The 17,481-nt window shown below is 37.9% G+C and overlaps 1 protein-coding gene across 9 annotated transcripts in view; it reads left to right on the forward strand.

The window, feature by feature from the left end:
- The window catches only part of CDC14B (cell division cycle 14B), a 105,422-nt gene that overhangs the window by 45,460 nt on the left and 42,481 nt on the right, over positions 1-17,481 (forward strand). For all 9 annotated transcript variants that reach the window (XM_059924453.1, XM_059924448.1, XM_059924445.1 and 6 more), the window contains exon 4: positions 1,764-1,856. In XM_059924453.1, the coding sequence (XP_059780436.1) occupies positions 1,764-1,856 (93 nt within the window). The remainder of the gene's footprint in view (positions 1-1,763; positions 1,857-17,481) is intronic.

Below are 17,481 nucleotides of genomic sequence, written 5' to 3' on the forward strand. Positions count from 1 at the left end.
TGAATTGTTGGTCATGTACAATAAAAGGTGTTCATATACTGCTAGCAATTCTAAGAGTCACTGTATATTCTCTAGTAGAAATACTGGATTTGGGGGCAGGTGCTTTTTAAGAACAAGTTTATTCAGCTGATTACTTATTAGACTACTACACAGAAATAAAATTCATTTTCAATTAAAAATTAAATTATACTAAAAATTTATGGGTGAGTAAGGCAGATCTGTTTCCCCTTGAACATCAAACTTAAAATTCCACACCATAAATGTTAGAAGCATCTGTCAGAAGTTACTAATATGTATAAAGGAAGTTGCAGCATTGCTTTTTCTTTTTTTTATTAAATTTGTATTCACTAGAGATGTATACAGAGATGGAGACTCTTCTTTCTGGACTTTATTCCTCCCCGGAACAGGAATATAAGCATTTGTGGCCTTGGGTATTTATGTTCCCCCCATTCCGTTTTTCCAGTTGCCAGTGGCAGGTTTTTTGTTTCATACAGGGCTGAGAAGCTAAAAATAATTTCCTTTTCCCCTGCTTGTGTTCCTTTGCTTTAATTTTGAAAGTTTTTTGTTTGTTTCTTTGTTTGTTTTAAACATACTTGGCCATCCTTTTATCCTTTGGGTCAACCAAGAATATATTTGTCCTTTTTTCAAACTTTAAACAAAAATTATTTACCAGAACAGCTTGCAGTGTTGACCATCCCACCTGACTGAAACTTAATTCCTATTCAATTAATAGTAGTAAAAGTGTGTTGAGAATTTGTATTAAGAGTGTCTTGTGTGTATGCTGCTTGAGGGCTGGTTGGGTTGTTTTTTTTTTTTTTCTTTAAATCAACTTGGATTTCTTACTCTATGTAAAACAACTAAAAGAAAATATGTAACATTCATCATTGAAATACCCAAACATTGGCTCACAGAAGCAAAAGAATACTGTGCTTATTCAACTGAATATATCCTGTTTCTTACCCTTACTTGAAACATGTCTACTCACCTTAGTGAAGTACAGGTGAGGAAGAGCTAATAAATTATGTGTTCCTTTGGTTTTTAAATTCCATATCCTTTTTATTTTTAACTTTTTATTGAAGCACAATGTATGTACAGAAATATGTACAGATCATGAATATACAGCTCAATGAATTTTACAAACTGAATATACATGGATAATCATCTGGATCATCAGATCAAGAACAGAACATTAGCAACACCCCAGAAGAGCCCACTTCGGCTCTCTTGGTTATCTCTGCACCACCCTCCTCACTCCACCCCTCCCTACCCCATTCACTATCCTGATTTCTAACAGAATGAATTATTTTTGCCCGTTTTTATACCCTTTGATTTTAATTTAAAGGTTTTGGGAAGAGATTAACAAAAAGAGTCAGACAGTAGGAAAAGGAAAGAAAAGGTCTCTCCTACTACCTTTTCCAGCTTTTTATGTATTCTTTCAGAGGTAGTCTATACTTAAAGTGTATCTGTTCGTAGCTCCTCTCCTACCTTTTTAAAAAATTGAAGTGTAGTTGATTTATGATATCATACTAGTTTCAGGTTTCTCCTCTCCCACTCTTTAATTGTACATTTGTTCTACTCCAAGGATATGTCTTTTATGGGAAGGTACATGGTATTTTTGGGTATCAAAGTTTATCTTTTTAAAAGTCTTGCTAATATGAATGCTTCAACATTGTGAGGTTTGGAATTTATTTTAATCACAAAATAAAGTTTTAGAAAACTTGAAATTAGAAAGGAAATACTAACAGCTGTTTATCTTTATGCAGTCCATTACAATGATGAGGAAGAAAATTATTCATTTTACTGGCCCTGATCAGAGAAAACAGGCAAATGCTGCTTTCCTTGTTGGATGTTATATGGTGAGTATTTAACTACTTTTCTAATGTATTAGTGAAAATACGTACAACAGTGGTACTTTAAATTTGTGGTTGAAATTTTGAAATTACTTTTTCTCAGACATCTTGATTTCTTTCCAGAAAGAACATGTTTTGCTTTATAAAAATTGACCAACTGGGAAAGGCTATGGAGCGGGCAAGGGGTATATGGGAGATCTCTGTACCTCTACTCGGTTTTGCTGTTCTGAACCTAAAACTGCTCCAAAAAAGTCTATTTTTTAAAAAATTGACCAACTAGTGTGAAAACCTTTTTATGTGTTACAGCACTTAAGGTTAGAAAATAATGCCCCAAATCTGTGTTTTTATTAACTCATGATCCATTTAGTAAAGTTGTAAAGGTGGAATCAGGACCAATAATTGATTTAAAAAAAAACAAAAACAAAAAACATCAAAAGTGTATCACATGAGGTAAGAGTGCTGTATAATTTGAATACAGGCAATGTTTTCCTAAATAAGGTGTGATTCTAAACACATCAAAACATGCCATAAGGACATGGCATGTCGGTACTGTAGGAAAATGGGTAACATACTGTGTAGATTACATACAACATTGAGTGGTTGGTCTTTTTGGGTCATTGGAAGTATGCTTTGGAATAGCCAGTATTTCATGAGTTATGAATTTCATTTATTTGTAAATATCGTGGAAAGTGGTTATGTAGAGGGAGATTTTATCTAGTGCCTGCATTCATCTTCAGGAGTACCTAAGTAACAGGTTTTCCTGAATAAGCTAAGAGGTCCTCCAGAGTGTAAGAGGTCCTCCGGAGTGGTGTTCCTCATGTTTTTGGTGGTGTGGAAGCTAGCTGTTCTACTCAGTGGAGAAGAATATCGAGTAGTTATTCCAGATAAAAAAGGATTGGTGTTGGAGTTCTTGAGGTAAGTTCTTTCTTCTCCCAGGTTGCTACTTGGTTCTGTCATGCTTTCTTTTAAAATTTTCTGACATGTAGTTTGAACGTCTGGAATTTACAATGATTAGACCAAAATTTGGTGGTACTAGTTGAAATTGTACCTCAAAATTGGGTAGTTTCCTTTTCTACGTTTAAGGTATATCATAAACAATGACTAAGGCCTTTTTGGGTTTTGTTTTTATACTTGTGCTCACAAAAGTAACTGAGAGAAATGTTTCTGAGATAACTAAGTTTTATTATCATCTCTGTATGAAACACAGGTGGTAGATTATGTCTCTTAAAAATTGATTTTTCTTAAGCTTACCCAGATAAGGACTTTTGTTTGTTTTTTGGCTTTTGTCATCTCTCCTGATGTTTACTGTACTTAACAGCAAAAATCCTGAGGGGGAGGATGGGTGGAAAGAGCCTCTGCAGGATCCCAAGAAAAAGAATGGAGAAGGTAGCTGTTTTAACTGGGGTAATTGATCCCATTACTTGGCCAGTCACTGGGGAGAGGAATGCCATGGATTAGAGTAAATTGTGACGGCTTTACAGGAAAAGGGACACAGCCAGAATTCTTGGTGTTCATAAAGTATTAAAGGGAACCATGGAGAAAAGGCCCTGGTGTAACAGTAAAAGCCACTACACTGCCCAGGAGAAAATCTGGATGGCTGAAGCAGTTCCACCTAAGAGAACGTTCTCCTGAGCAGAGCACACAGAGCTTGCCTGGGCTGCACTGGAGTCAGTCATTTGTCTTTCTTTGTTAGATGAGATGTCCCTAAAACGGTGGGGTCTTGAGTAGCCAGATATGGTAAGTTCAGTGTGAAAGAAGCCCTTAGAGGGTAGCTGTGGGCATCATGCAAACCAAGCATTGTCTTAGAAACAAAACACTTGATAATTTTATAGATAAGAAATCTCTCTTTTTAGATCTTGTTGCTGTTTTTTTTTCATAGCTAGTGAAAAAGCAGTAACCCCTTGGCATACTGATTGAAAATGTGTTAGTGTGCTTGTTCCTAGTTTGGTGTTTGACTTTGTTTTGACTTTGTTTATGGTTGTATTTTGGCATGCAGAAGTTTATTTTTCTACAGTTAATATGTTTTAGATTTAGAAATCCTTCCAGGATTTTATACTCCCAGGTTAGCACTGATTTGATTGGTTAGGAAAGTGCCAGGTAAGCAATTTGGACTCAAGGAATGAACTTGAGTTCATTCCTCTGTTCAGTTAGAAGCCAGCTTGGCAGGAGGTTTACAGCTCTTGGCTGTAGTAAATGTCTTTGCACCATGACTGACTGGCTTAAGTAGGAGCTTGGAGCTGTAATGATGCTAGGTGGGGAAACAGAAGAAAAACTTCTAAGAAGAGATTTATTAATAGTAGGAAAGGAGTGTCAAGACTTGATATGGATACCCCAAAAGATTAAACATCAAAGTAAGTAAGTAGTGTAGGTTTAATCTGGTTGAAGTCTATTGGATCCTCTGATTAAAGATTTGTAGAGATGAGTGAGAATTCCCTAAAAATTGATCTTCAGACCTGATGACCTTTTCTGGAGTTGTTTGAGGAATTTTGGAGATAATAAGTCTTTTTAATGACTGACTTAGAGGATGGTGTAGTAATATTAAAACAAAAACAAAAAGTCTGGAGGAAGTACAGACAGGAAGGAAGTATTCCAAATGGACTGATTGTATTTAAAAGGACTGACTCTGTCCTTTTAAACGCTGGGCCTCTGAAAGGAATCATTCTCCCTTCATTCTTGTGTACTCAAAAGGACCTAATAGGGGATGTGGAGAGAGTGAGAGAATAAAGTGTTAGTAATTCTATTTATTTTTTTACCTTAAAAACAGAAGAGGTTAGGCTTTATAAATACTTAAAATACTCAAATACTTAAAATAGGATTGACATGCCCATACTTTTCAAATACATTGTATTTCTAAATATTACAGTTTATGTGGCCTGGCAAATGGATTTGCTAACTATCTGAAATGGTAGATTCTTGGGTAACAAATTAGGGTGCAACTAAAAATCTTTTTGTACCACTCACCATAAAAGAGTTGAGGAACATAAAAGATAACTGGATTTTTTTGGGTTTTTTTAACAAAAAGGTAAGTGAACCGTATCATTTTACAAAATAATAAGTTTGCTACCCTGTTGTGATAAGTCAGTGGCTGTTTCCTAGCCAGATTTTGGGGTGGTGGTACTTAACCTGTCATTTCAAGTAAAGGTGAAATTCTAAGTGGCAAAGTAAGTGCTTTTCAAAACAAATTCGCGATTGAGAGTGTATTTCTAAAATAAAAGTTTGAAACTTTGTCATTTTGTTATAAAAAAAATGTCATGTGCAAAACCCATATTTGGACCCTTGAGAAATTTAGAAAAACTTCCTTTAAAAAATACTTTTATATTTATTTATAGAAGCAGGATGTGTTCACCAGTATAGTTTTATCACCTGATTTTTTGTTAGTGATCTGTTCTTTCATTTTAGTACATGTTTTATCATCTTTATACCTAGATTGTATTTGTTTTTCTCAATTGATCCAAAGTGTCCAAACCAGTATCTAATCCAGGACCACACATTGCATGTGGTGGTTGTGTCCTTAATCTCTCTCACACATGGTCCTTTTTTGCTAACACTGATTTTTATAAAGAGGCCAGACCTATTTTCTTGTAGAAAGTTCCACCTTTTGAATTTCTCTGGTTTCTTCTTTGTGGTATTTTTTAACTTGTTTCTCCATTCTTTGTATTTCTTGTGAACTGGAAGTTTTACCTATAGGCTTGTGCATTAGTAGTATATGTTGTATCCCATAAGAAGACATGTAATACCTAAATTGCCATTAGTGGTGCTAAAAATGGCACCACTGGATTAGGTGCCAGCCATCAAATCCCTTCAATATATTGTTTTCTCCTTATGATTTAAGCATTCTGTGTGGTGTTATTTTGGAACTGTTTGTATATTCAGTTCCCCATCAACCATGCATGTTGGTGTTTTAAACAATTGATCATACTTGCCTGAATCAATAATTTTATTAGGGTTTCAGTTTAACATTTTTCTAATTATTTCATTCCTCCTTCACTTATTAGCTGGCTTACTTTTATGGAAATTGAGCTTTCCCTCATTCAGTTGGGGCTCTTTGGTTACCCTGAAACCAATTTTCCTACCGAGAAGGCAGAGAGAGTGGCCGTTTCCCTTTAATCACCAGTTTTTGAGGTATGACATGAATAGCCACAAAACAAAATTTTAAAACCTTATTTAAAGTCATTTAAATAATGTTTCATTGGGTTTTGAACTCATTTGCTAAACATTTAAAAAATGTGCAACACTTTCCCAACACCTGATTAGCATTTGGGAAGTTGGAAATTTACTAACCAAATGCACATCATTGCTGAATGGGATTAAAAAAGTAAGTGTAATCATTCCTGCATTTGCATTTACATATCATGGTAATGTATCTTTTTTAGTTACAGCAGCCATTAAAATCAAGAAGTGAAATAGCTGGACTTACAACTAGACTTTTATTTATTTTTATAAATTTATTTATTTTATTTTTGGCTGCTTTGGGTCTTCGTTGCTGTGCATGGGCTTTCTCTAGTTGCAGCTAGTGGGGGCTACTCTTCGTTGCTGTGCGTGGGCTTCTCATTGCGGTGGCTTCTCTTGCAGAGCACGGGCTCTAGGCACGCAGGCTTCAGTAGTTGTGGCTCACAGGCTCCAGAGCACAGGCTCAGTAGTTGTGGTGCACGGGCTTAGTTGCTCCGCGGCATGTGGCATCTTCCTGGACCAGAGGTTGAACCCGTGTCCCCTGCATTGGCAGGTGGATTCTTAACCACTGCGCCACCAGGGAAGCCCACAACTAGACTTTTAAATCAAGATTTAAAAAAATTGAAGCGCATCGATCACATTAACTGTTAAATTTATTAATGTTTTAGTGAACAGAATTTTTAAAACACAATTACAGTATATAATAATTCATTTTAGAAATGTCACTTTTTAATTTTTTATGTGTATACTTTATAATGATGGTCTTGTGTTATTACACTAGTAGGTGCAAACATTAATATCTAGTTGCGAACAGTTATTTGGAAGAGGCCATTGTATAGGGGATGAAGTTTAGGGATTTAGGTTCAGATTGAGCTAGCTTTTAATTTGTTTGGTAGACTATCTGGCACAAATTAAGCATTTACTAAACGTCATTCTCTTTCTCTTTTTTTGGTTCTGTCTACCATTATTACACCTTAAATCTGCTTTTTATATTAAAAAACAAGAAAGTTACCATTGTATCTTACTGATTATCAACTTTGGTTACATCTTACTGCCCCAGCATTTATATTTTCCTATAGATACATAGTACTTAGCTCTTCTATAGGTTAAATGTACTTTTGAGGGCTTGCCTGGGGAATTAACCATTGTTTCTAACATTTTTCTGTGGTTAAAGCATCCTGAGTGTAAAATAAATGACACAAGCAAACTGTTGGTACACAATTTGCAAATTTGCCCTCCTATAATGTTCAATAGATTACTTTGGTAGAGCTAATTGTGGTAACATATAGATTCCCTGTTCAAAATGTATCACTATATTATATTTTTATTTTAAGCAATTTTTATAGCCTTCAGAATGGTTTACCTTGTAAACACTTATACTAAAAACTGTGATACTAATTAAATTCTAGGAATATATTAATTCAGCAATCTGAGTAGAATCCTAAATTGCATTGAATTTGAGATTGCTTCAACAGTTGTAATAAGAGCTCAGGGGCTTAATTTGTTACTTAATGCTGATCTTTTGAACCTGTTGTCCATTTTTCTTAATGATTTAATTATTTTGGACTCAGAGTACTCAATGCTGGGTTAAGGTAGCTGCAGGGTGAAGGCATTAGACAAGAACTTAAGACAAGGAATGCTGAGGGGAAAGGATCTGGAAGCAGTGGGTGGGAATCCAGTTCAGCAAATAGCAGTCTAGACAGGGCAACAGAGACGGGAAGACAGAACCCGGTGGGATGGCCAAGGTCTTTGTAAACACCCACCCCTGGGCAAACACCCTCCTGGGTATCTGTGAAAGGCAGGGCAAACAGCAATCAGACACCAGGCAGTGTGAGGTGCACCAGAGCCACAGAAAGGGGCCAGCATGGGCCCCTGCCATAGGACAAAGCCCTGTGGTGGAGGCAGCTGGCTGTTGTCACCATCATTCATCAGAACTTTACTTCCCTTTTCACCTTACTGAGCCTATCTGATATTTCAGCTGCCTGTGAGACTTGCTAGGGGCTAGCAAGTCTTGGGAAAGAGTAAAGAGAAATGGCCCCTCTGACCATTTATGATCTTTGATTGCAGATCTGTTAAGTTCTGTGTAATTTTGGATCCCATTCTTGTTTTAGTACTTCTTTTACATAGTATCGTTTCTTATCTGTAAATAAGGCTTGAGCAGTAGGCCCTCTTCCATCAATAACAAGCAGTGTGATCTTGGGTGAGCAGTTAACACCAGAGGTTAGAAAGTAGTAGCATGCCAGCTTTATATAACTCAGAGTATTTATAATTAGTAGTTTGTTTTTGCCAATGTTTACAAATTTGGTGCCTTTATTTTAAAAATTCAAGATTTTTGCTTTGTCTTAAAAAAGTCCCTGCCACTCACATAGACTATATCCATGTGTGCTTATACCCAAGGCCAATTCCCTCACATTTATTAGTCTGGCCTTGGTAAAGATGTGTTTGCTACTCTAGAGTTCCAGTTTCCTTTTATCTAAATTGAGCATCATTATACCAGCATACTATATATACAAATAAAAGTAATTTGAGAAGTTAAAACTATTGAAATATAAGGCCATCTGAATTTTTTAGAGAGATTTATGCTTTTTTTTTTTCTTACTGGTATTTGTGCAGGAGCTGTGAGAGTGATTTTATCTTATTTACTTACTTTATCACATAAAATTGCTTATTATATATAATCTTTTCCCTGTTCACCTTTTTTATTCAGCAGTTGAATCTTTAAGCCTGTTTCCAACTTGCATTGATTCATGAAAATTCTATGTTAATCTGGATTGAGTGATTTTTTTAAAAAAAGATCAACCAAGTTCTTGGCATTGGAATGACTGTGTCATCTGGCTGATGTGAAAATAATTAAATATGGGAAACGTTGCGACACTTCTTCATGAAGAATAATTGAAAATAGTTTACTGGTTTATTGGGTTGGCATTTAAATATCCTTTGTTATACTTAACTCTGAGATATGATGACTTGTGTAATTTTTTTTTTTAACATCTTTATTGGAGTATAATTGCTTTACAATGTTGTGTTACTTTCTGCTGTATAACAAAGTGAATCAGCTATATGTATACATATATCCCCATATCTCCTCCCTCCCACCCTCCCATCCCACCCCTCTAGGTGGTAACAAAGCACTGAACTGCTCTTCCTGTGCCATGCAGCTGCTTCCCACTAGCTATCTATTTTACATTTGGTAGTGTATGTATGTCAATGCCACTCTCTCACTTCGTCCCAGCTTACCCTTCCCCCTCCCCATGTCCTCAAGTCCATTCTCTACATCTGCGTCTTTATTCCTTTCCTGCCCCTAGGTTGATCAGAACTTTTTTTTTTTTTAAGATTCCATATATATGTGTTAGCATACGGTATTTATTTTTCTCTTTCTGACTTACTTCACTCTGTATGACAGACTCTAGGTCCATCCACCTCACTACAAATAATTCAATTTCATTTCTTTTTATGTCTGAGTAATATTCCATTGTATATATGTGCCACATCTTCTTTAGCCATTCATCTGTCGATGACACTTAGGTTGCTTCCATTGTCCTGGCTATTTTAAATAGAGCTGCAATGAGCATTGTGGTACATGACTCTATCTGAATTATGGTTTTCTCAGGGTTTATGCCCAGTAGTGGGATGGCTGGGTCGTATGGTAGTTCTATTTTTAGTATTTTAAGGAACCTCCATACTGTTCTCCATAGTGGCTGTATCAATTTACATTCCCACCAACAGTGCAAGAGGGTTCCCTTTTCTCCACACCCTCTCCAGCATTTATTGTTTGTAGATTTTTTGATGATGGCCATTCTGACCCGTGTGAGGTGATACCGCATTGTAGTTTTAATTTGCATTTCTCTAATGATTAGTGATGTTGAACATCTTAATAGATGTGTCTCTTGGCCATCCATACGTCTTCTTTGGAGAAATGTCTATTTAGGTCTTCCGGCCACTTTTTAATTGGGTTGTTCGTTTTTTTGATATTGAGCTTCCTGAGCTGTTTATATACTTTGGAGATTAATCCTTTGTCAGTTGCTTTGTTTGCAAATATTTTCTCCCATTCTGAGGGCCATCTTTTTGTCTTGTTTATGGTTTCCTTAGCTATGCAAAGGTTTTAAGTTTCATTAGGTCCCATTTGTTTATTTTTGTTTTTATTTCCATTTCTCTAGGAGGTGCATCAAAAAGTATCTTGCTGTGATTTATGTCATAGAGTGTTCTGCCTATGTTTTCCTCTAAGAGTTTTATAGTGTTTGGCCTTATTACATTTAGGTCTTTAATCCATTTTGAGTTTATTTTTGTGTATGGTGTCAGGGAGTGTTCTAATTTCAGTCTCTTACATGTAGCTGTCCAGTTTTCCCAGCACCACTTATTGGAGAGGCTCTCTTTTCTCCATTGTATAGTCTTGCCTCCTTTATCAAAGATAAGATGACCATATGTGCGTGGGTTTATCTCTGGGCTTTCTATCCTGTTCCATTAATCTATATTTCTGTTTTTGTATCAGTACCATACTGTCTTGATTACTGTAGCTTTGTAGTATAGTCTGAAGTCAGGGAGCCTGATTCCTCCAGCTCCGTTTTTCTTTCTCAAGATTGCTTTGGCTATTCAGGGTCTTTTGTGTTTCCATGCAAATTGTGAAATTTTTTGTTCTAGTTCTGTGAAAAATGCCATTGGTAGTTTGGCAGGGATTGCACTGAATCTGTAGATTGCTTTGGGTAGTACAGTCATTTTCACAATATTGATTCTTCCACTCCAAGAACATGGTATATCTCTCCATCTGTTTCAATCATATTAAATTTCTTTCATCAGTGTCTTATAATTTTCTGCATACAGGTCTTTTGTCTCCTTAGGTAGGTTTATTCCTAGATATTTTATTCTTTTTGTTGCAGTGGTAAATGGGAGTGTTTCCTTAATTTCTCTTTCAGATTTTGCATCATTAATGTATAGGAATGCAAGAGATTTCTGTGCATTAATTTTGTATCCTGCTACTTTACCAAATTCATTGAATAGCTCTAGTAGTTTCCTGGTAGCATCTTTTGGATTCTCTATGTATAGTATCATGTCATCTGCAAACAGTGACAGTTTTACTTCTTCTTTTCCGATTTGGATTCCTTTGATTTCTTTTTCTTCTCTGATTGCTGTGGCTAAAACTTCCAAAACTATGTTGAATTATAGTGGTGACAGTGGGCATCCGTGTCTTGTTCCTGATATTAGGGGTAATGGTTTCAGTTTTTCACCATTGAGAAAAATGTTGGCAGTGGGTTTGTCATATATGGCCTTTATTATGTTGAGGTAAGTTACCTCTGTGTCTACTTTCTGGTGGGTTTTTATCATAAATGGGTGTTGAATTTTGTCGAAAGCTTTTTCTGCATCTACTGAGATTATCGTATGGTTTTTATCCTTCAGTATGTTAATATGGTGTGTCACATTGATTGATTTGCATATATTGAAGAATCCTTGCATTCCTGGGATAAACCCAAATTGATCGTTGTGTATGATCCTTCTAATGTGCTGTTGGATTCTGTTTGCTAGTATTTTGTTGAGGATTTTTGTATCTGTGTTCATCAGTGATATTGGCCTGTAGTTTTCTTTTTTTGTGACATCTTTGTCTGGTTTTGGTATCAGGGTGATGGTGGCCTTGTAGAATGAGTTTGGGAGTATCCTCCCTCTGCAATATTTTGGAAGCGTTTGAGAAGGATAGGTGTTAGCTCTTCTCTAAATGTTTGATAGAATTCGCCTGTGAAGCCATCTGGTCCTGGGCTTTGTTTGTTGGAAGATTTTTAATCACAGTTTCAATTTCAGTGCTTGTGATTGGTCTGTTCATATTTTCTATTTCTTCCTGGTTCAGTCTCACAAGGTTGTGCTTTTCTAAAGGTTGTGCTTTTCCAAGAATTTGTCCATTTTATTGGCATATGGTTGCTTGTAGGAGTCTCTCATGATCCTTTGTATTTCTGCAGTGTCAGTTGTTACTTCTCCCTTTTCACTTCCAATTCTGTTGATTTGAGTCTTCTCCCTTTTCTCTTGATGAGTCTGGCTACTGGTTTATCAATTTTGTTTACCTTCTCAAAGAACCAGCTTTTAGTTTTATTGATCTTTGCTGTTGTTTCCTTCATTTTTTTCCCATTTATTTCTGATCTGATTTTTATGATTTCTTTCCTTTTGCTAAGTTTGGGGGGGTTTTTTGTTCTTCTTTCTCTAGTTGCTTTACGTGTAAGATTAGGTTGTTTATTTGAGATGTTTCTTGTCTTTTCAGGTAGGATTGTATCGCTATAAACTTCCCTCTTAGAACTGCTTTTGCTGCATCCCATAGGTTTTGGGTTGTCATGTTTTCATTGTCATTTGTTTCTAGGTATTTTTTGATTTCCTCTTTGATTTCTTCAGTGATCTCTTGGTTATTTAGTAGCGTATTGTCTAGCCTCCATATGTTTGTATTTTTTACAGTTTTTCTCCTGTACTTGATATCTAGTCTCATAGTGTTGTGGTCGGAAAAGATACTTGATACGATTTCAATTTTCTTAAATTTACCAAGGCTTGATTTGTGACCCAAGGTATGATCTATCCTGGAGAATGTTCCATGAGCACTTGAGAAGAAAGTGTATTCTGTTGTTTTTGGATGGAATGTCCTATAAATATCAATTAAGTCCATCTTGTCTAATGTGTCATTTAAAGCTTGTGTTTCCTTATTTACTTTCATTTTGGATGATCTGTCCATTGGTGAACGTGGGGTGTTAAAGTCCCCTACTATGATTGTGTTACTGTCGATTTCCCCTTTTATGGCTGTTACTATTTGCCTTATGTATTGAGGTGCTCCTATGTTGGGTGCATAAATATTTATAATTGTTATATCTTCTTCTTGGATTGATCCCTTGATCATCATGTAGTGTCCTTCTTTGTCTCTTGTAATAGCCTTTATTTTAAAGTCTATTTTGTGTGCTATGAGAATTGCTACTCCAGCTTTCTTTTGATTTCCATTTGCATGGAGTATCTTTTTCCATCCCCTCACTTTCAGTCTGTATGCATCCCTAGGTCTGAAGTACATCTCTTGTAGACAGCCTATACACGGGTCTTGTTTTTGTATCCATTCAGCCAGTCTATGTCTTTTGGTTGGAGCATTTAATCCATTTACATTTAAGGTAATTATCGATATGTATGTTCCTATTCCCATTTTCTTAATTGTTTTGGCTTTGTTATTGTAGGTCTTTTCCTTGTCTTGTGTTTCCTGCCTAGAGAAGTTCCTTTAGCATTTGTTGCAAAGCTGGTTTGGTGGTGCTGAATTCTCTTAGCTTTTGCTTGTCTGTAAAGCTTTTGATTTCTCCATCAAATCTAAATGAGATCCTTGCCGGGTAGAGTAATCTTGGTTGTAGGTTCTTCCCTTTCATCACTTTAAGTATATCATGCCACTCCCTTCTGGTTTGCAGAGTTTCTGCTGAAAGATCAGCTGTTAACCTTATGGGGATTCCCTTGTATGTTATTTGTTGCTTTTCCCTTGCTGCTTTTAATATTTTTTCTTTGTATTTAATTTTTGATAGTTTGTTTAATATGTGTCTTGGCATGTTTCTCCTTGGATTTATCCTGTACGGGACTCTCTGCGCCTCCTGGACTTGATTGACTATTTCGTTTGCCATGTTATGGACGTTTTCAACTCTTATCTCTTCAAATATTTTCTCAGACCCTTTCTTTTTCTCTCCTTCCTCTGGGACCCCTGTAATTCGAATGTTGGTGCATTTAATGTTGTCCCACAGGTCTCTGAGACTGTCCTCAATTCTTTTCTTTCTTTTTTTTCTTTTTTCTGCTCTGCGGTAGTTATTTCCACTATTTTATCTTCCAGGTCACTTATCCATTCTTTTGCCTCAGTTATTCTGCTATTGATTCCTTCTAGAGAATTTTTAATGTCATTTACTGTGTTGTTCATCATTGTTTGTTTGCTCTTTAGTTCTTCTATGTCCTTGTTAAACGTTTCTTGTATTTTCTCCATTCTATTTCCAAGATTTTGGATCATCTTTACTATTATTACTCTGAATTCTTCTTCAGGTAGACTGCCTATTTCCTCTTCATTTGTTTGGTCTGGTGGGTTTTTACGTTGCTCCTTCATCTGCTGCATATTTCTGTGTGTTCTCATTTTGCTTAACATACTGTGTTTGGGGTCTCCTTTTTTCAGGCTGCAGGTTCGTAGTTCCTGTTGTTTTTGGTGTCTGCCCCCAGTGGGTGAGGTTGGTCCAATGGGTTTTGTAGACTTCCTGGTGGAGGGGAGTGGTGTCTGTGTTTTGGTGGGTGGGGCTGGATCTTGTCTTTCTGGTGGGCAGGGCTGTGTCCAGTGGTGTGTTTTGGGGTATCTGTGAACTTAGTATGATTTTAGGCAGCCTCCCTGCTAATGGATGGGGTTGTGTTCCTGTTTTGCTAGTTATTTGGCATGGGGCGTTCAGCACTGGAGCTTGCTGGCCATTGGGTGGAGCTGGGTCTTAGCGTTGAGATGGAGTTCTCTGGGAGAGCTCTTGCTGATTGATACTATTTGGGGCTGGGAAGTCTCTGGTGGTCCAGTATCCTGAATTTGGCTCTCCCACCTCAGAGGCTCAAGCCTGACACATAGGCCAGAGCACCAAGACCCTGTTAGCCATACATCTCAGAAGAAAAGGGAGAAAAAAAGAAAGAAAAAAATAATTGAAAAATAAAGAAATAAAATTATGAAAATAAAAAAATTAAAAAATTAAAAATAAAAAAGTAATTAAAAAAAAAGAGAACATCCACACCAATAAGCAATCCACCAATGATAACAAGTGCTAAAATCTGTACTAAGATATACATAAAAATTAGAAACAAGTCAGTCGCAGACAGCAAACCCCAAGTCTACAGTTGCACCCAAAGTCCACCGCCTCAATTTTGGGATGATTCGTTGTCTGTTCAGGTATTCCACAGATGCAGGGTACCTCAAGTTGATTGTGGGGATTTAATCCACTGCTCCTGAGGCTGCATGGAGAAATTTCCCTTTCTCTTCTTTGTTTACACAGCTCCTGGGGTTCAGCTTTGGTTTTGGCCCCACCTCTGCTTGTAGGTTGCCCTAAGGCTTCTGTTCCCGCCCAGACAGGGTGGGATTAAAGCAGCAGCTGATTAGGGAGCTCTGGCTCACTCATGCCGGGGGAGGGAGGGGTATGGTAGTTATAATTGGAATGCAGGGCGAGCCTGTGGCGGCAGAGGCCAGCATGATGTTGCAACAGCCTGAGGCGTGCCGGTGTGTTCTCCTGGGGAAGTTGTCCCTGGATCACAGGACCCTGGCAGTGGTGGGCTGCACAGGCTCTGGGTCGGGGTGGGATGGGGGGGCATGTGGATAGTGACCCATGCTTGCACACAGGATTCTTGGTGGCTACAGCAGCATCGTTAGCATTTCATGCCCGTCTCGGGGGTCCGAGCTGATATTTGCGGCTCCTGCCCATCTCTGCAGCTCGTTTAGGCAGTGCTCTGCCTACTGTGGGAACACAGGGAAGGAATCCCCTCTCCTTGCGCACCCCGAAGCAATGTTCTCTTGCCTCTTAGGCAGTTCCACACTTTTTCCTGGACTCCCTCCCAGATAGCTGTGGCGCACTAGCCCCCTTCAGGCTGTGTTCATGCAGCCAACCCCAGTCCTCTCCCTGGGGTCTGACCTCCGAACCCCGAGCCTCAGCTCCCAGCCCCCACCCGCCCTGGCAGGTGAGACAAGCTTCAGGCTGGTGAGTGCTGGTCGGCACCAGTCCTCTGTGTGAGAATCTCTCTACTTTGCCCTCTGCACCCCTGTTGCTGTGCTGTCCTTTTTGGCTCCGAAGCTTCCACCCAGCCCATCCCCGTCTCCACCAGTGAAGCGGCTTCCTAGTGTGTGGAAACTTTTCCTCCTTCACAGCTCCCTCCCAGAGGTGCAGGTCCCATCCCTATTCTTTTGTCTCTGTTTTTTCTTTTTTCTTTTGCCCTACCCAGGTACGTGGGGAGTTTCTTGCCTTTTGAGAAATCTGAGGTCTTCTGCCAGCATTCAGTAGGTGTTCTGTAGGAGTTGTTTCATATGTAGATGTATTTTTGATGTATTTGTGGGGAGGAAGGTGATCTCCATGTCTTACTCGTCCAACATCTTGAAGGTCCCCCTCAATGTTTTGGTTTTTTAAACTCTACCAGAGGCTTCTCTAAGTACATAGATTAAACTTCAAAATGTTCTGTAGAAGAATAGAAATGAGAAGCACATGTCTAAATAACTGGGCTTTATTATTTGAGACCTGAATTGTCAGGATTAAAACTATACATGATCAAGTTGTGATCTTTTTGTTTCAGTCCACTAATTTATCCATTGCTACTTGAGCCTCTCCTGGGTTTTGAAACATCAATCAGCAATCCAAGATCAGAAGTTTTCACAGGGGCTGGGTTAGGCAGATGGTAGTTTTAAATGGGGGCAGTGGAATCCTAATGGCTACAATATTGTTCAGCAAAAAAACAAACCAAACAAAAAAACCCACAAAAAACAAAACCAAGAAAGTTTGTGTCATGACTTTGAAAAGCACTACCAACTTCCTAAGTATTTTCTATCCCAGTATTTTATTTTTCCTGTGAGATTGCCTTTTGCTCCTTCAGAGAGATTCCTTACCCTGGAGAGAGACAGCAGGTTCTCCTTACTCATGTTTCCTAAGCCACAGGGCTTCCTTACTTTTACATCTCTGCACTTGTCACATTTTTAAAAACTTTATCTACTTTCAACAAACTGAAATGATCAATTGCTCACTCTTTACTGTGTTACTTGCTATATTATCTATTGCTGCCTTACAGATTACACCAGCACTTAGTGACTTAAAACAACAATTAATGTTCTCTCAAACAGTTTCTGTGGGGAAGGTATTTGAGATTGGCTAACTTGGGTGGGTCTGCTTCTGGATCTGGCTGGGCTGTAGTCATCTGAAGGCTTGACTGGGGCTGGAGGGTCCACTGCTCAAATGGCCCATTCACATGCCCAGCAAGTTAGCACTGGTTGTTGGCAAGGAGCCTCTGTTCCTCGCCACGTGGGCTGCCCTCACAAAACAAGAACCTGATTTACTTGGAGTGAGGAGTCCTAAAGAAAGCAAGGCAAAAGCCACAACGTCCTTGTCATCTAGCCTCAGGTGTTACACTCTACCATTAATGCAGTATCCTATTGTTTACACAGTGGTGACCTATTCACTGAGGGTGGAAATACCAGAAGATGAGCATTGTTGGGGCTGTCTTGGAAGCTGGCTACCACAGCTATTTAGTACCTCTCTTGTTCATCTCTTGTTGTTTTCTATTTTTGGACAGCAATGTGCAGTTAGAGTGGCCATTCTATATATATAGCTTTTCATGAAAATACACTAAAAGAATTTGAGAAGCACATAGCTTCCAAATTGCTGGGATCACACTGATGCATCATAAAATCTCATTGATTTAGAGTTTACTAATTTGAGAACTTATATAGGAGCCATTTTAAGGATTCTTCTCAAGTAACAAATTTATAATA

The sequence above is a fragment of the Balaenoptera ricei genome, chromosome 6 (assembly GCF_028023285.1).
Source record: "Balaenoptera ricei isolate mBalRic1 chromosome 6, mBalRic1.hap2, whole genome shotgun sequence".
Lineage (NCBI taxonomy): Eukaryota > Metazoa > Chordata > Mammalia > Artiodactyla > Balaenopteridae > Balaenoptera > Balaenoptera ricei.